This window comes from Nicotiana tabacum, chromosome 1, assembly GCF_000715075.1.
Source record: "Nicotiana tabacum cultivar K326 chromosome 1, ASM71507v2, whole genome shotgun sequence".
NCBI lineage: Eukaryota > Viridiplantae > Streptophyta > Magnoliopsida > Solanales > Solanaceae > Nicotiana > Nicotiana tabacum.
In genome coordinates, this window is record NC_134080.1 from 78,142,821 (window position 1) to 78,162,720 (window position 19,900).

Below are 19,900 nucleotides of genomic sequence, written 5' to 3' on the forward strand. Positions count from 1 at the left end.
AGTAAAAGGATTGGGTGATCGAAGAATCAACAAGACAATGTAGTCAAATAACTTTTATAATAAATATTTTCTTGAAAAGTTGGTTACTTAATTGCAAAAGGCTAATGTGAGAAGTAAATAGGACAGGACCAACAAAAAATGTGATGGATGAGATCCCTCTATACCTTTAACTAGAGGTCTTAGATTTGAGTCTTTGGAATGAAAATATCTATGGTAAAAACGCTTCCACTTTAAATGGGCTCCATATATGTTGTACCAAATTTAATCTTTAAAAAAAATGACCAGAGGAAGTATCGAGTATCATGTGTGGTTAATATGCTTTGTTGTCTTTTATTTGTTTGTTTTTCATTTTGGGCTGAATTCAAGTATGTTTATTAAAAAAATTTCTACACATAGTAAGAATGCAGAACTATATTTGTATATTTTTCAAAAGACTTTTTTATAATTAGCAAACAGAGTAAGCATGCGGAATTGCATATATTTTCAACAGGTTTAAGTTGTCCATTTTTCCATTGTAAGGTATCTTCATAAATATGTTTTGCAAATGCATAAGTACAACGTAAAAGAGTGCTACTTGCAGTGAAATCTAATGGGATCCCATTTCACGATATCTGGTTTAATGATAATCTAATTCTAAGATCAAAGATATTGGTATTTACTTGTAGCCTTTTAATGAAGATAAATTCTATATAAGTAAAACTTAACTGATTTTATATGTGTTTGGTAATTTAATAAAATTTCAACCGAGTTGCAATTTATATAACGACGAGTAATTTATAAAAGTAATTTGATAAGGATGCGCAATATCTCTATCGAAAACCCTATGCATTCAGTGAGTAATAATAAGATAGTTATACAAACGAAACGCACAACAATTTTTCCAAATGAAATTTGTCGTAATAATTATAGTTGTGGACGCATTGACATATTGATTTGTGGATATCAATGTCTTTGGTTTTTCTCTTCTATAAAAGACACACTATTTGCTGCAGTGAAGAAAATACATCAGTACAATTTTTTTTCGCATGCTGAAATTAACAATGAAATGTTAATTAGTATTTCGAGTGGAAAAAACAAAACTTGTTTGTGATTAATGCCCCCAAACCATAGAAGATGTTCTCGATTTGAGCCATTTTCCACCTCCTTAGTATGATTTTTTAACCTGTTCCAAGAAATAATGAGAGCAGGGTTATAGTTGGATTCACTAATTCCGTCTCAATCTTCTTTAAAATTATTCATCACTCATTATACAACAATACACACAATTATAATTGATCAACAATTGCAAAATTATTATTTATTGTGTAGATAATTTCTACACTATAATTTATGCATGTGTAACTAGTTTAAATTAAACGGCCCATAAAAGTAAATTATTGTGAAAAGACATGGTAGTAGAAAATTAAAAAATTATTACAAATAAAATGAAAAAAGACCTGATAGGCATGCTGAAGTGCAAAAGATAGGAAAATTTAGTAGTCCGGTTGGTTGGCTACCTGAACTTTTACTTTATTGGTGAAGGTTCGATTCCCGTTCTTTAATTTCTTGCTTTTAAAATTTTTAAAATTAATAGTGCTAAAGAAAGTTAGACGAGACAATTATTGCGGATAAAGATTAAAAATGTTGTAACAAATGCAGTAATATCATTACATATTTTCCACGCATGGATATTTATAATATGATTCATTTTAAAAAGTTAAATCAGACATCTTTTAAATTATGAATGCTACATATAGGATGAAAGAGATGAGGATTAACCCAAACAAATTTGTTATGTTATACAGGTAATGTCGATCTGTCAAATCCGTCTGTTTATTAACTTTTCTTCTTCATATTTGCATCCATTATTTTTTAAAATCGTAAGTCACTCTTAATATAAACAAGAGTTCCAAGGGGTCATGAGATTTGTCTAGTTATATATCATTTAATTTTCTTCTTTATATTTAAAACCATATTTTAAAAATCTTTGTAATTCACTTTTAGTATAATATAAAGTTTCATTCTATTATTTATCATATACATAACTTACAACCATAATGTTTACTGAGACAAAACTCAACTTTTATGTAAATGGCAAAAGAAATTTTTTACCTTTCTGTGAAACCTTACGTTGCCATGCAGAAGAGGGGAAGAAATAGCTTTGCTATGTGCTTCAAGTATTTTAACTCAGATATACTAATCTGTAATATAGCATAAAATCTTATTCCTTATAGAATAAGAAAGAGGAATCTTGAGAAGACCTTATAAGTTATAAGAAAAGAAGTAAAGAAAAGGAGCAAGATGTTATTATACAACAAAAAAAAAAAGGAAAAAGTATAAAATTATACAAAAGGGCGATTCTGATTACCATAACAAATTATTATTATTCTTTAATTAGTTTCAACTTTTCTCCTTTCACTCTATTTTGTACCATTCTCTTTTACGAAGTTATTACCTGCCCATTAAATCAGACTAAATAAGGTTTATTTTCAACCATTTACTATCCTTTTCCCTTTTATTACCACAACCCCTGATTTTAGGATTTATTCCTTGGTTTGTCCTACAAATACGTGCCACGTGGCAACCACCATAGCACATGTTAATCACAGCTCGGTTTAGTTCGAAGTTTAATATCGAAACCAAAAAAATCATATTCGGATATTAATATAATTTATATTGAAAATTATATATTATTTTATATAGGATTGAATAAAATAAAAATAATCATATTGAAGCTACGCGAATAAGAATATACTAAAAGTAAAATTTTAATATAGTGTATTTGAACAAATGTACCTAAAGAAAATTCTATAGGTATTTTTTGCTAGAAACCCAATTGCATATAACCTTTACTAGGATGTCTTTTGTTCGACTACCGTAATGACGTGTAGGTAAAAATATTTCTTTTCAGAAAAGAGGGGCAAAATATCATAATTCTCGTTATGTCCTTTAATTTTCATTTCATTTTGAGTTTTTAAAATTATATTGATTTGTTAAACGCCTGGATTAGACCTACTTATGAATAATCTTTTTGAACATATGTTTATTATATCGTTGGAGAAAAATTCATCTTTTTGATATCTTTTGAACGCATATTTATCATTTCGTTGATTTTTGAATGCATGTTTATCATTGTTTACCTTAAAATTCGAGTAACAATTAAACTTGTATTGTGGTTTTAAGGTTATGTGATTTTATTCAACGCCGATTGATAAACAAGGGATTAAATAGACAAATTAAAAAGTAAAGTAGATCAAACGAGTGTATAGGCTAAGTCTCGACCTCGACCTGTGACGGGCTCGAGGTATGATTATGGGAATAAATGATAAAGCAACTCTGAAGAACAGTAGGTAAAATAGCAAGAGAATAATGTACGTATATTTTCTTTATCAGTGAAAAAGTGGTCTACAGATGAAAAGGATCCCCATTTATATAATAGGGGAGTCCTAAATAAGGTACACTTCTAATTAATGTAGGAAATCATATTTGACAAATGTCTAACCGCCAAAGACCAATCCGTTCCGAAATTTACGCTGTGATCCTCGGGCCATTGCGGGTATCTCGCTCTTTCCGTTACTGAATCATAACGGTATCATCTCGAAGCATGCCTTCTTCCGACCTCGGCAAATGATATCGACCTCGACATTGCAAAGGAGCTTCTACCCCGAGCTCGGCGTCCTGGCCTTCCGACGTGGTATCACTTTCTCCATTGAAGAACGAAATCGGGTAGCCCCGATTTCCACCGTATACAAATAGTCCCCTCGTTTCTTAGAGTGAAATGATAAGAAACGACTTGAACATCCATTTTCTAGAGATCCCGAAAATGACATCATCCTCGTGTCGTAGATGTTCGGGGTGATCGAAACGTCCCGTCGGTTCGGTTTCCCAAAATATTAAATGCTTGCCAGTGATGGTCGGCCACTAGCGCCGCCGAACCTTCACCGAGTGCCTATAAATACAAGTTTTCTATTTGAATCAAAAACTTTGCTTCCACCTTCAAATTTTCTAGATCTCTTCATCTTTTCTTTGTCAGTACCTGTTGATTCAACCTTTTTAGCACCAAAAATATCAAACTCCACCTCTTTCCGCTTCCTCCAACCTGAACCAATGGCGAAAACCTCCAAAACCGTTCCTCAAAAGAAGAAAGCTTCCTCCTCATCTTCCCGGCCGGCCGATGATAAAGCACTGGCGGAACTGGCCCTTCACGAGATTGTTCCCGGCCCCTGTGTTACAAAGAACGACTTCAAAGTCGAGAAATCCCCATCGATCCATGGCCGATGCGAGCACGTGTTGAGGTATATTTGCTCGATAATGGGGAAACACCTCGAGGCTATAAAGAGAGATTGTGGCTGGGAGGCCGAGATCGTGGTATAGATCCCTGCTCCTGAGGAGAGTATCACCACTCATGTGGAGGGGCTCCTAAGTGTCAATACTTACCCCTTCACACTAGCTCCTATCGATCCAGTCATCATAAATTTCTGCAAGAGGTACCAGGTCACCCTCGGCCAGATTCAGCCCTCATTCTGGCGCATAGTGATCATGCTCCCTTTCTTTTCCAACAAGGCCAAGGGGATGGAGTTCACCCTCAACCATCTCATTCGATTATATCGACCTCAGCTTTTTCGAGGGTTGATCAAGCTCCAACACCGGGCGACCAAGGCCTTTTATGTGAGCAATGATGAGGATAAAGATCGGGGTTGGATGAGCTGGTTCGTGCGAGTGAGGACCTGCGACATCATTCTAGAGGAGAAAATGTCGTTCCAAGAGAAGTGGAACCCCGAACGTAAGTGATATTTTTACCCATTAGCCTTCGTACTCTATTTTTGCTTTATGTGACGCATTCATCTATTTCGCAGTGGTCGTTTGGATGCCTCATGCGGTCACCGACCTCGAAGACTAGGTCCAGAGATCAGCCTTGATTCCTCTCATGCCGAGCGCTGCTGGCGTGACTTGGCGAGGGGCAGATCCAAACATCATGGTAAGTTCATCTTGTAAGCTTTCGATGCATTCCCCTTTATCGGAGATTTCTCTTCAATTCATACTTGATTCTCCTTCATGCAGGCATTGGAGATGTCTCTGAAATGAGGTCGGCCCCGCCTGAGGAAGAGACTGAGTCCTCGATTCAGAAATCTGGGAAAGATAATAAGAGGAAGAGGGTCTCGGATCCCGAGGACCCCTAAGCGAAAACGGCTCCAGCTCGAAGACGTCGGAGAAATCTCATTCCCGTGGATATAGAATCGGTCCACCAGCTGGGTGAATAAGAAGAAGACCAGGGTGACGACTCGGCATTGGTGGCTCGAGCCAGGAAGCCGGTCGAGGCTGCCAAGCCCTCCGAGACGGAGACCCTGCCTCGTGATGAGGAGGCTTCGAAGAAAGATTCGAACAAAACCCCTGAATCGCCCGAGGTCAAGATTGTTCCTCGCCCATCAACAAGCATGCCAGAGGGGGCCGGTTCCGAGATCCCTAAGGCTGAACAGAGCGCCTCGAGTGCTTTGCTTGGGGCCATGACAATTGGTCACTCTCCCTCTTTATCGGCTTATTCTAAGGAGCCCATAAGGGAGGCTCGAGCTCTACAGATGCCTGACTTAGGCTGATTCCCCAGTGAAGAGGATCCTATCCGGTATTGCTTTACTGGGGTTGATGACGTTGTTCATCTCAACGAGCCATCCACCCTTTTCGAAGAGGCCCAACGCCTTTTATCTCGAGTAAGTATTAATTCCCATTGTTGCAATTTTCTTTTCCTTCTTCTCCCTTTATCCTAACTTGTATCTTTCTTTCTGTGTAGGCTTTCACCAAGTTTAGGGCTGACCTGAGCCAATGTGAGGCCGAGCTCCAGAAGACCTCGGAGGATAAGAACGTTTTGAAGCTCCTTTGCGGTCCAAAGGAGGGGGAGCTCAGGGACCTTTAGGCAGACTTAGCCAAGGCTCTTAAGGATGAGGCCGATCTAGACAAGTATCTAATTATCATTTTGAAAGAATGCGATCTACTCGACTCAACTCTGGAGGCTAACACTTCAGCATTTCAGTTTCAGAAAAAGCTGGAAAGGATCGAGTTGCTCCGAGGGGAAATCGATCAAATCAAAGCTGATTGTGATCGATGGAAGGAGAATATGGACCACCTTGTTGTGGAGAAAGAGGCTGCTTTGGCCAAACTATGATCGGCCGAGGCCCAACTTCAGGGCACTAAAGAGAAAAGTTCGGTCCAGGCCAAAAGGATCGACGAGCTTGAGGTCAAGCTTGCCGAGGCCAAGGCAGAGATCGGGGAGATGAAGATCGCGGCTTACAAATCCATAGCCGTATATTTGGCCAATGCTGAGGCTGCTCAAATGCAGCTAAGGGAGGCTTTCGATCGAGAGTGACAGAGAAATAATTTTGCCAAGTGCCAATCCCGGAGGGAGACCCTCGAGGAAATCCATGCTCGGGGATATGACCCCTCTGAAAAAATAGCTCAAGCTAAGGTGCTTGAAGTTGATGCCAGATTTATTGTATCCTCTTATGACGACGATGCTAATGAAGGTAGCCAAGGCGGGTCTGACAATGATGAATGGCCTGAATGAGAAGTTGCTCCCGAGGGAGAAACCAACCCCGGGCATAGTTAGGATTTTTTCTTTTTCTTTTTATAAGACCTCTGTCGGTCTCTTGTACATATATTTTTTTCAAATATATAAAAGAAAGTTTCTCTTGAATGCCTTCCCGATCTTTATAATCATGTTTGTTGCCTTGTAAATTTTTTAGCACAATCTTATGCTTTGAACGGTGTGTTTGAGACTTTGTCTCGGGTGGCTTCCTTAAAGTTACCGTAGTCAAGTTTGAATAAGGTTCTAACTTTGAGGAATAGACCCTTAAGGGTTTATGTCGGATAACGGTGAGTCCTTGAGCCATAATCAAGTTGTTGTTTATTTAGGCTCGGGATAATCAAACCCTTGGGTTCGGATGGAGTGAGAACAAGATATCAAACTCTAAGTGTATTGGCCCTTAGGCTTCTTAGATCGGGCCGTTACGTCCTCTAAAAGATGGCTACTATTCCCCTCTTTTGGCCTAAAATACTTAACGAAAATTTCTTTATGCCTTAGCATGTATTTTTTACCCATTGGTTTTTTTGAGGATTCGATGTCGATTGAAAACCCTTCTGCTTTTTGTGCCTTAGCACGTTTGTGTTAAGGTAATTTATTACCTCTTAAGGTTTTTCGAGGGATGATTTTATCGAAGCCCCTTTTATTATTTGTCGAGGGTAGCCTTTTTTAACCTATTTTTTAAAGAATTCGAAGGCCGATTTTGATTGTGGGGTTCAGACGTCTCCGAGCCGCATTAATTTGGCTGTGGCCTTTAGATATGCCTCTTGGGATTATTTCCCTATAACACTTCGAACTTGTTCGAGGTGTTAATCCTCAAGAAAGATGGCCTTGGCCTATATATCGAGGGGTGCCTCTTGAGGTCTTATGATTCGAGTTTAGATAACTCGAATATGTTGATTGCCGATGACAGTCCCCGAGTGTTCGAGGTATATTTGCGCTTGGCCCTTGAGACATTTCTCACAAAATCATAAGTACGGAGCTCGTATAGTAGCAAATTTTCTTTGAGACATAGAGTGTTTGATATAGAAAGAATGCTTCTTTGAATAATTTGTACATGCGTACATGTTTTGTCATCAGAGCTCGACTAATCTATAATTCTATATAGACACGTTTCACTCGACAGTGTGGCCCATTACAAAGTTTCCCTATCAAGACCCTTTGACATGAAGTATTTTTATCGAAAATATAACCTCCGAGGGTGATGCCCCCCAGTATTCGAGGTTGATTGAAAAAAAGCCTTGGATACTGTTGAAATTTCCTCAAGTAGCACATAATTGTTGCCTCGTTAAAAACCTCGCCTGAACCCATTTGGGATAAAACTGATATAAGGGAAAAAGAGTGTAACGCGTGCTTTAAAACCTAAGGTCTTCATATTGAAGAGTTTTCTCGACGTCTTCAATCGAACACCTACAATAAGTTAGTATCAAATACATACGGAAAAGGGAGAGAGTCATACCTCAGCAATAATATCGTTTGAGTAATGATACATTCTAATTGTTTGGCAGTTGTTCGCCCTCCATTGTTCCATGTTTGTAATATCCCTTTCTGATGATACAGAGGACCCGATATGGTCCTTCCCAATTTGGGCCTAGTTTCCCTTTGTTTGGGTCTCGAGTATTGAGGGTGACTTTCCTTATAACTAAGTACCTGATTCCGAAGTGGAGAAGTTTGGATCTTGTATTATAATATCTCTCGATTCTTTGCTTCTGTGCAGCCATCCGAACAAGCATAGCTTCTTGTTTTTCATCCAATAGTTTGAGGCTTGTATTCATATCCTCGTGATTTGATTCCTCAGTTGCATGTCAAAATCTGATGCTATATTCCCCGACCTCGACTGGAATTAAGGCCTCGGAGCCATATACTAAGGAGAATGGGGTTGCCCTCGTGCTAGACTTCGATGTCGTTCGATAAGCCCAAAAGACTTTGGATAGAAGTTCTCTCCATTTTTCCTTAGCGTCGTTCAACCTTTTTCTTTAAGTTTTGAATAATAGTCTTGTTCGTCGATTCGGCCTGTCCGTTTCTGCTTGGGTGATACGACGTCGATAAGATCTTTTTTATTTTGTGTTCTTTGAGGAACTCCGTTACCTTGCTTCCGATGAATTACTTTCCATTGTCACAGATGATTTCAGCAAGTATCCTGAATCGGCACACGATGTGATCTCAGATGAAATCTATAACTTCTTTTTCTTTGACCTTCTCAAAGGCCTGTGCTTCCACCCATTTAGAAAAGTAGTCAATCATAAACAAAATGAATTTAGCTTTACCTGGGGCCGTTGGTAGAGGGCCGACGATATCCATCCTCTATTTCATGAATGGCCATGGGGATAGGACTGAATGAAGTTGCTCTCTGGGCTGATGGATCATCGGTGCAAACCTTTGACATTTGTCACATTTTAGAACAAACTCCTTAGTGTCTTTTTTCATGCTATCCCAATAGTACCCTGCTCTAATGATTTTGTGAATCAAAGATTCGGCGCCGTAGTGGTTTTCACAAGTGCCTTCATGGACCTCTCGTAAAACATAATTGGTGTCCCTCGACCCTAAACATATCGCCAATGGCCCATCGAACGTATTTCTGTATAATATTCCATCTTCATCCAAAGTGAATCTAGCAACTTTGGTTCGTAGGGCCCTCAACTCTTTAGGGTCCAATGGGAGCTTTCTGTTCTTTAAATATTCGATATATTTATTTCTCCAATCTCATGTCCAGCTTGTAGAGTTTATCTCGGCATGACCTTCCTCAATCACAGATCTTGATAGTCTGACGACAGTCCCCGGGATGATCTCGTCTTCGTCGACCGATGATCACAAATTTGCAAGTGCATCGATCTTACTATTTGTTCTCAAGGTTCGTGGTCTAAAGTCCATTCATTAAAGCGGTGCAAAGTTACCTGCAGCTTATCCAAATACCTTTGTATTCTATCCTCTCGAACTTCAAAAATTTTGTTTACTTGGTTCACCCCCAATAAAGAGTCACACTTGGCTTCAATGACTTCTGCTCCCAAGCTTTTAGCTAGTTCGAGACTTGCAATCATGGCCTCGTACTTGGCCTCATTGTTAGTCAACCTAGAAGTTTTGACAGACAGCCTAATAGTGCTACCTGTGGGGGGATTCAAAATGATGCCTAGCCCAGACCCCTTCACATTGGAAGCACCGTCTGTGAAAAGGGTCCATACCCCCGATGATGTGCCCGTTTTTAACAAGAGTTCCTTTTCAACTTTGGGTATGAGGGTTGCCACGAAGTCCGCTAAAATTTGAGACTTGATGGCCGTGCGGGATTTATATTCGATATCGTACCCGCTGAGCTCGATGGCCCATTTGGATAGTCGACCCGATAGCTCGGGTTTGTGCAAAATATTACGAAACGGGTAAGTGGTTAACACACATATGGGGTGACATTGGAAGTATGGTTTTAACTTTCTAGAAGCGCTTATCAGTGCAAGTGCCAATTTTTCTAAGTGTGAAAATCTAGTTTCTGCCTCTCTTAAGGTTCGACTTACATAATAAACGGGGAATTACGTAACTTTCTCTTCTCGAACTAGGACACCACTTACCATGATTTCCGATACTGACAAGTACAAGTAAAGTTTCTCATCTGCCTTTGAAGTGTGAAGCAGTGGTGGGCTCGATAGGTATCGGTTTAATTCCTCTAATGCTTGTTGGCACTCCTGGGTCCAGGTGAAATATTTCTTCTTTTTGAGTAAAGAGAAAAATCTGTGGCTTCGATCCGGTGACCTCGAGAGAAATCGGCCTAAAACAACTATTCGTCCAGTTAGCCTCTACACGGCTTTTACACTATTCACGATGGTGATGTCTTCGATGGCCTTGATTTTATCAGGATTGATTTTGATCCCCCGATTCGACACCATGAAGCCCAGGAATGTGCCCGAACCGACCCCAAAAGCACATTTCTCGGGGTTGAGTTTCATGTTATATTTCCTACAAATATCGAAAGTTTCCTGCAAATGAGCCAATGGACCTCTACGCACATGGACTTAACTAGCATGTCATCAATATAAACTTCCATTGACTTATCTATTTGTTCTTCGAACATATTATTTACTAGGCGTTGGTAAGTAGCTCCTGCATTTTTTAGCCTGAAAAGCATTACATTACAACAATATGTCCCATACTTAGTGATAAATGAGGTCTTTTCCTGGTCTTCCGGGTTTATCCAAATTTGATTGTACCCGGAATAGGCATCGAGAAAGGTAAGGATCTCATGGCCACCAGTGGGCATCGATCATGTGATCGATGTTAGGCAGTGGAAAAGAATCTTTAGGGCATACCTTGTTCAAATCCTTGTAATCTACAAACATTCTAAGTTTGTTACCTTTTTAGAGACTACGACTACATTGGCTAACCATTCGGGGTATTTCACCTCCCGAATGGACCCTATTTTGATAGGTTTAGTTACCTCGTCCTTTATGAATGCGTGCTTTACTTCGGACTGGGGCCTTCTATTTTGTTTCACCAGTTTGAACCTGGGGTTAAAGCTTAGTAGATGTGTTGCTATCTCCGGTGGGATCCCTGTCGTGTCTGTATGGGACCAAGCAAAACAATCCATGTTATTAATAAGAAATTAAATAAGCTTTTTCCTGAGTTGGGGGTTAACCCCGTTCCCAAGTATACCTTTCGCTCAGGCAGGTACTCGATCAATATAACCTGTTCCAGCTCTTCGACCGTTGATTTGGTGGCGTCGGAGTCTTCGGGAACATTAAAGGTTCGAGGGGTTAGAAAATCCTCCTCTTCTTCTTCTATCTCCTTTCCTGATCCGGTTGAGGCTGGCAGCTGTGATTGCTATTTGGTTTCCTGTTTACCTTTAATGCCTGACCTTTCTGTCGATATCGGTATTACCTCGTCAACCGCAAACCTTTCCTTTGCAGCATGCTGCTCCCCGTATACCTTTGTTACACTGTCCGACGTTGGGAATTTCATCATTTGGTGGAGAGTCGAAGGGACTCCCTCATATTGTGAATTTAGGGCCTTCCGAGTAGGGCATTGTACTAGCTGTCAAACTACTGACCATTGCAAACATAAAAAGTAAAAAATGTAAGTCAAAGAAACAATTAATATGAATAAACCGTTTACAATCGGTAATTTCATCATTTATCTTCTATCAGTGGAAACTTTACATTCTGATTCATTTTTCGTTTTTGTTAAAAGAACATATACTTTAAATTTTAAAATACTTTAAAATTGATGCGCACAATCTTGTTTCGATCTAGTGTATACAGATCGTGTTGGTCTGTCAATACTTGTCTTGTTTTTAATTTTCTCCTATCTATATTCAAAATCATTAGTATTTTATAGGATCTTAATTCACTTATAACGTAAAACAAAATTCAAATTCTCTTTTATTTATGGACATAGCAACCACAATATAGTTGAGCAAAAACTCTACTTTTACATAAAGGGGAAAATAACTCTACCATTATACATGTGAAACCCTATTTTTGCCATATTGTTCAGAGTCGTAGAAGTGATCAGTATATAGCATAAAACACTTGATATTATTTTTTTTTTTTTTTTTATAAAAAAACTAGAAATCCTGAAAAGATATTATAAGAGAAATAAGTAACTAAAGAAAAGAACAAGTTGTTATCCAGAAAAAGGAAAAATAATAAATTATACAAAGGGTGGATTCTGATGATCCTATAAGATTAATATTTTTCCTTATTTCAATAGGATCACACATATTTTCTACCTTTTTTTCTTTAGTAAGTTGTTCAATTTTTATTTTTATTTTTTTAATTATTATATATTTAGTAAGTTATATACCTGCCCATTTTTGTATATATAAAGAGTATATATTAGGGTTATCCCCACTCCTCACTTTCTCTTTCTGTTTTATCACTGCGATCTCAAAATTTTAGGGTTTTATTCCTCAATTTCTCCACCAGTCACATGTTACGTGTCACACACCTCAGCATATGCGTGAGAACATCTGACGTGGCATCACCTGATTAGCTGGTGATTTCTCTCTCATGCATTCATGCAAATTTTAAAAAAGAGAGATACACGTAATAAGTGTATAGATTACAACAATACATATTTTTAAGAAGAGATAACATAGACTTTAAAACCTCTGCACTTCATTCCTCCTATATAAAGCCAGTCTTTGTGCCTCTATTTTTATTGTGTAATAATTTCCCCCTTTCATTTCTCTTATGTCATGTTTTCTCTCTCATTTGTCTAAGTGTTTGACACACTCCCCCCCCCCCCCTCCCTCCTCTCGCTCTCTTTGGAATTTCATTTCTTTTCTCAAACCTAAGATTAAACTTAAGAGGTTTTCTCTTGATTTTTCCCTCACATTCTATTCAGACATATTCGAATCCATCCAACATTCCTTTCTGGGTGTCTTTAGCTCTTAATTAGTTTTCTGTCAAACTTTTTCTTGGTCTAAAAGTGGGTGTTCTTCTGATCCGAGGTCTTGATTCAGGTGAAGATATATTTTTTCTACATTTCTGACTGATTTTTTCACTTGAGTTTTAGTCTCTTTTTTTTTCACGCGGTTTTTTTAGCTCATCTGTTTTGCTGATTGATTTTTTCACTTGAGTTTTTGTCTCTTTTTTTTTTTCACGCGGTTTTATTAGCTCATCTGTTTTGCTGATTATTTTTATACCTTTCTTGAAATGATTTCGAATGTACATCCTTTGTGTATATTTATTTTTGTTTATTTTAGTCTGGTTGGTTTGTTTATTTATCTGTACTTTCTTTTTTTGGGTTTGTTTTTCTTATGGTTTTTACTGCGCTTCTGGTAGTGGGGTTTATCCTTTGGGTATATCGAAATGGTTGGCGACTGGCAAACCTCTAATTTGGCTATTGTTGTTTTTGTGAATGATTTTGCTTAGATCTAACGTGAATTTAGCGTAGCTTGATTGTGTTACCATAATTTTATGTGAATCTTTGAAGTCCTGATGATAAAATTTTTTTTCCACCTTTTCAAGTTAATTGACGGGAAAGTAAATTATTTAGAAAATCCTAAATAAAGTAGCTTCAAATTATCGGCATATGGTTCTTTTTTACGTTCATTGAGCTTGTTCAGTGCATTTGTTTGATTGTAACGCATGTTGATTCGATGATGAGTTGATGAAATGAATAATTTTTTCCGTCATTGAGAATTAGGGTTTCTTCCATTAAAGGCTTTCACACTTATTCGCTAAATGGAGTATATTAGTGTGTGTTATCATATCATAATTATCACATTAAATGTAGTGGATTACATTAGATTAATTAGATGACATAGCTTTAAATTCAAAGGTGCATCCGAATTAATCACATATAGATTTGACATGTTTATGTTAGATTCAAATAATATTTGTGTATACCAAATACTTATAGTTTCTCCAACTTATTGACTGGATTTTTATTTGTGGTGGTGAATTCATCATTTTATGTAGTGTTTTACATGGAGGAAGGAAGTGATTCTGATACTTCTGTGTCCAAATCATCGGGATCGCAGCTCTTACCTATTGGAGGAATATCTATTGATCTTAATCTTCCTATGCCAGTGACAGAGAAAGAGAACTGTCACCATTTTTCGATACGGTTAGTCTCCAATTTGTAATTTCTTATCTTTTGTAATTAGTTTCCAAAATTTCTATTTTTTTCCTTTTCTGCTGACTTAATTGTTTCTGCTGACTTAATTGATCTAAATTAATTATTTGTATTAGCATGATTTAATGAGCATAAAATCATGGTGCCTATGAAGTATCAAATAAAATTCTTAAACGGATGCAAAGCTCTACCTTGACTATCCAAAATCAAGGAGTTTCTCTGATACTCCTCCATTAAATTAGGAGTTGATGGCTCGCATGGTCAATCAGCTTTGGAAAATTGGCCAAAGTCATATAACTTTCTTTTTCTTTCAAATATCATTCTTGCTGGATTTTATACTTTCCGGTGAGATTTGTTTTTTGAAAAAAAAAAAATTGAACTATTTTAAAACCCAACCCACCCATTTACACAATACCTGACTTGTCCCACATATATGGGTCGACTTTAACATCTTGTATGCTCTATATATAATTATAGTTTACGAAAGTTTTTGTATTTGGACAAATAATTTATATCATTAGATTTTTCAGTTCTCATCTCAAAAACTGTGTTACATCAAATTTAAAAAATCAAATCTTCCGAATATTAGAAACGAAATTAATTTGCAAATCCTTTGAGAAATATTTGATTTTTTTTTTATGACTCGTGGACTTTACAAGAAGTGTTGTTAAAGTTAAACAAACTTTAAAAAAATTAATATGTATCACTGGATTTTTAAGATAATTTTTACGATAATAATTTATATCATTGAACTTTTCAATTCCTTTGCACTTGACTTAGAGCCTAATGGTAACAAATTTTAAAAATAAATTAGAATATCATATAAACTATAAATAGTTGAAGAACTATAATTCTAAGTAGTTGCGAGCATAACCTGAGTTATAATAGAATGGTTAAATTTATTTGAATTTTTTCATGTGTCTTCATAATCATTTTTTGAATATTGACTTTCAGAATTTTGTCTTGCTCTTCTCATAGCAGTGTTCAATTTATTTTAAGTAGTTCATTTTAGCTTTTAAATTTGATATAACATAATCTTTGAAATAGGAACTCAAAAATCTAATGATATAAATCATTATCCAAGTGCAAAAACTTTGAAACTAACTAGAAATACATATAGAGCGGGAAGGCTGTCAAAGTCGATCTATATATGTGAGATGGGTCAAGTATTGGATAAAAAGGTGGGTTTATTAAAAATCGTTCCGGCTTTAAACTAGTGTTTTAATAATTTTTTCTTAAAATTAAATTTTCTCACGTCACTAAATTTCACCGAAAATTATAAAATCCGACAAGAATGATCACTTTAAGTGTAGTAGATAAAGTTACGTGATTTTTAAAATATAATAAAAGAAAATTATATGACTTTGATTGGCAATTTTCCAAAGTTAAGCCATCAACCTCATTAAATTAGACAAGGAACTTTTCCAATTTATGTATTGCCGAGTAGCCAAATCCTATTTTCTTTATTGCTTTCAAGAGTCCCTAATCTATTCGTTGTTTTTTTTGTTGATACAGTGGATATGTAGCTGAGATGAGAAAGAAGGACATCATAATTTGTTCACCCTTTGGATCAAGCAGTAAGCCCGAGGATCAACTTCCTCCTCTTGACATTCCCAAATTTAAGTCGTGGCGATGTAAAAATTGCATCAGTGAGGTCGGAGCTGAAGGTGCAGGAAACGAAATGTGTGTACATAAGGCCTCTACTAGTAGTGTGCAATATTTATTGCCAGAGTTGAAGCACATGTCCGATTCACGGAAAGGTGACAAAAACAAAGCGATTATGGAAGATTACATTGATACTGATGATAATGACTTCATATTGTCATGGAAACGCAATAAGGAGAAATGCACTGTAGTTCAAAATACAACTCGTGTCAAAGCTAGTAATATATTATGCAATATTTCTATTGGTATGATACGTACATAATGCTATTTGTTCAGCAGTTTTTAACTTGAAATATGTTGTGTATTTCCCAGTTCCCAGAAGTGTTAGAGAAGAGGAGACTGGCAATCCAGCCACTGAGGTGACACCATCTAAGCAATGCTCAACTCAAGAAACAAAAACAAAGAGCCCAGGTAATTTAATTAAGAGCATTGTTTTGTGTGTATCAATATTATTTTCTTTAGGTTTTAATTCGCGCTAGTTCATTACTGTTAGGATTGACAATGATGCTTTTGGTTTTGAAAACAGTTGCTAATACAAAGATTGCGGATTCTGAGTCTAATGATGAGAGTGACGAAGAAGTTCCCTATGATATTGATCCAGAGATAGAAATAGGCTCTGAAAATGTTGAACAGAGAACTGCTTCAATCACTTCAGATGAAATAGAGGTACTTGGTAGCAAGGAAAGAGTTCATAATATGAGCAATGTGAATTTAAATAGATCACCTTCTGTTGAATTGATAGAGGGCACTGAAACATCTAAGGGAGGTGATGAAAATTTGGCAGTAAATAGTCAGTGCGATTTGCATGAGGATATTGCAAATGATCTACCGCGCAGGAAAACTCGTAAGGTGCGCTTGTTGACTGAGATATTGCTGGGTGAAAAAGCCAATTTGGAGATTAATTGTGCCAATGCAGAACGATGTTCGGCAAATACCACGCCCATGGTGCTTTCTGATGAAGATACGGTTGGTGCACCCAAGGATAAGGTATCATTTCTTGAGGATGCTAGAAAGGGTAACAAGATTTCTCAGAAGAAGAGAAGGACGTCTCAAGAAGATAACCGCAAGTCAGAGATGAACTTAGATGGTAAGGTGGCTAAAAGATCTAAGGTCTTCAATAAAAAAGCTGAGAGGAGGAGTTCTATGGAGATTGAAGTTTCTGATTCACGTCCGATTGAGAATGGATCAGACAGAGAACGTCTACAGAGTCGCAGAAAAAGTTCGAAAATAAAGCATAGAAGTGATCATAAGGACTCTGGAGTAAATAAAAAGAAACATAAGAAGGATCAACTTGTCAGTGGCTGTTCTCCACAAATGCTCCCGGAGGGGAAAAGCACTGGTATTAGCACAAATGGATATAGTGGTGCTAATATTCTCTTTCAATCGTCAAGTGCTTCCACTGCTGAAAAATTTGAAACTCATTTGAGGAATGAGTCATTGCATGGAAAAGAGAGAAACTCTGATATGTGCTGGGATACTAACAGGTCGCTTGAAGTTAGAAATGCCTCTTCTCCTATGAATGTAGCTCAAGACAAAAATTTGCGAAGGGAAAGTTCGAGGAATGATGTTGTACAAATGCCGACTGGTATGGGAGTGGTGACTTCTCAGCTAGAAAATGAGTTACCTGCTAATGCGAAGTTAGACCTGTCTTTGAGCAGATCCAAGGATGCTGAGAAACGTGTTGAAAATGATATTATCCAAAGGAAAAACAGGACAAATTGGCAGTTGAGTCTACAAAATAGCAGTAAGAGTTGTGATCCGAAAGATAACTCTTTCATGAGACAGTCAAATGTATCTGAATCAGATCAATATTTGAGGAAAGGCGTGAACGGTCTTGTAAGACAGTCAAATGTGTCTGAATTAGGTCAGTCTTCCAGGAAAGAAGTGAACTCTCTTGTAAGACAGTTAAATGTGCCTGGGTCAGGTCATTCTTTGTGGAAAGGCGTGAACTCTCTTGTAAGACAGTCAAATGTGTCTGAATCAGGCCAATCTTCGAGGAAAGGAGTGATTTGTGACCTCAACCAGGGAATTTATCAAACATCATCCGCGTGGCAACAGATTCAAAGCTCACCTGATCCACTTCAAAGGAGAAATATTCAAATGCCAAATCGAATGGTACTGTCTTTTTTTCTGTTTTGTTGGTGTTATCTTTAAGTATTTCCACTTTTTGCTGAAGATTATGTTTCCTCTTCCCCTAGCCCCTTCACACATTTCTGCATTTTTACTACCGTGATTGACGTATCACTTACCATTACCAAATTTCTACGATGTATCTTAAAGCTATTTCTTTTATTTGGTTTACTCAGAGGCTAAACTAAAGCTGATAGCTCTTGTGGTTTACTTGGCTTGTGTTTTATGTGTATTTGCTACATCTCACTTGGTTTTAATAGATATCACTTGGCTGAAGTAGAGTTCAATGAGGAATATCCCACTTTTGGTTTAAATTTGTGTCTTTTAAGTTTCCGAATAAGTCAATGCAAATTATTAGATCAAATTCTATTCTGTCAACTCACTGGAATTCACTTACAGGAACCGCCTCAGCCTTGCAGCAAAGCAAACCTTAATGGAGTTCAAGGTTCGTCATCTGTAATTAAGCTGCATAGAAGTCATCAGTCTAAGAAGGTTGTGGAAAAAAGGCCAATTGAGATTGTAGAGCTGTTGAACAACAACCATGAAAGGAGTCTTCCCCTGACCAGAAGTAATTTAGTGATTGAAAGAAATGATAATGGAGCAGTTACATGGTTAAATCCTAGTTTAACCGGTTTTCATCCAGTTCATGCAAATGTAAATGCTGATGTTGGAGTATGCAGAGGCTATATCCCCCACTTATCTAATGGTAAAGTGAACAGCACTGAGATGACTCAGGTTCAGGAGCCACAGTTCAAACTGTTCGGCAATTTAAAACAAATTCAGCAGAAACCATCAAATGGAGGGCAAGTTCCCAGCAGATGGGGGTCGCAACATGGTGAAGGATCAAAACCTGGATGGTTTCCCACTAGGAAGCAGAGCATATTATTTGGACATCCGAAAGGGAGGACTATCAGTGACATAAAGAGTATGGATTCTGAAAGCCAGAGCAAGTGGCATCAAACGTCAAATCCTTATTCTAGTGAGACCATACCAGCATTGCAGTTACTCGGTCGTGTGGATCAAACAACTCCATTACCTCCTGCTTTCAATGTGGTTGAAGAGCAATCTTTCTCTGCCTGCAACTATCCCCCGCCGATTTACATGGATGGAAACCAAAGTATTCACAATGGATCATTCTTATCACGTCATCATCCCAAGGAGTCTTCTGGTGTTCGCATTGGTGGTTATACTGCTGGTTATGGCTCACAACAACCTTATCCGTACTTAAATGGTAAACTTCAATTCCCTTCAAATTCATATGCAGTTTTACCTCCTGTTTGGTCCATTAACTGTTTCATGTAAATGAAAGATATTCTAACAGGATGTTAATTTACAGATGAAGTATCTCATGCACCTGTGCAACTTGGCGGAAGAAATTTGCAGCAATCTGTGTCTTCAAGTGGCCTCTGGCGGACCACTCGAGAAGTTGTTGGTACATCAAGTTCAATGGTGCATTCGTTGCGGACTGAAAATGCTTCCAGGTCATTAGACAGCAGTACCCCTATAACTACTGTATTGCCTGTCTCTATTATTCCAAAAAAGAATCCTCCTTGCCTTTTAAATCAAAACCCTGCTGAAATTGCTCTCGCTGATAATGAAAAGTATCTCAGAACTGCAGAGGATCAGGACATTAGGAATAAGAGCTCATCGCGAGAGAAATCTGGAGCTGTTCGTTTGGATGGGCGAAAGCAGCAGAGGAGAAAAAACCCACCAGGGAGAATGCCTCTAGAATGCCGCCGAGCACCATGAATGCTATCAACATTTCTGCTTGGCCATTAAATAATTTCCTTTTGATTTTTGAGAATGTTGGACAACATTACTGCTTGATTTCTGAGCAGATGTTTTTATTTTCTGATTTAAGAAACTGGAGCTCTTCATTCCAGATTTTGATCCAGCAACTATCAGTGCTAGAAACTTGTGTTGTATCATCATTGTGATAATCAAGCTTGAAATATTTTGTTGCTATGTTTTAAACATATTGAGCAGACAGTT

The 19,900-nt window shown here is 37.6% G+C and overlaps 1 protein-coding gene across 2 annotated transcripts; it reads left to right on the forward strand.

Moving 5' to 3' along the window:
* Positions 1-13,826: 13,826 nt before the first annotated feature.
* On the forward strand, positions 13,827-19,873 carry LOC142180306 (uncharacterized). Of its 2 annotated transcripts, XM_075251896.1 has the most exons (7): positions 13,827-14,104; positions 15,629-15,873; positions 16,091-16,189; positions 16,305-17,893; positions 18,308-19,139; positions 19,245-19,389; positions 19,519-19,873. In XM_075251896.1, the coding sequence occupies exons 1-7, from the start codon at positions 13,965-13,967 to the stop codon at positions 19,655-19,657; spliced, it is 3,189 nt and encodes a 1,062-aa protein (XP_075107997.1). In that variant the 5' UTR covers positions 13,827-13,964; the 3' UTR covers positions 19,658-19,873. The 2 variants fall into 2 exon arrangements, with proteins under 2 accessions (XP_075107997.1, XP_075107996.1); XM_075251895.1 differs by having other exon boundaries at positions 19,245-19,873.
* Positions 19,874-19,900: the final 27 nt, after the last annotated feature.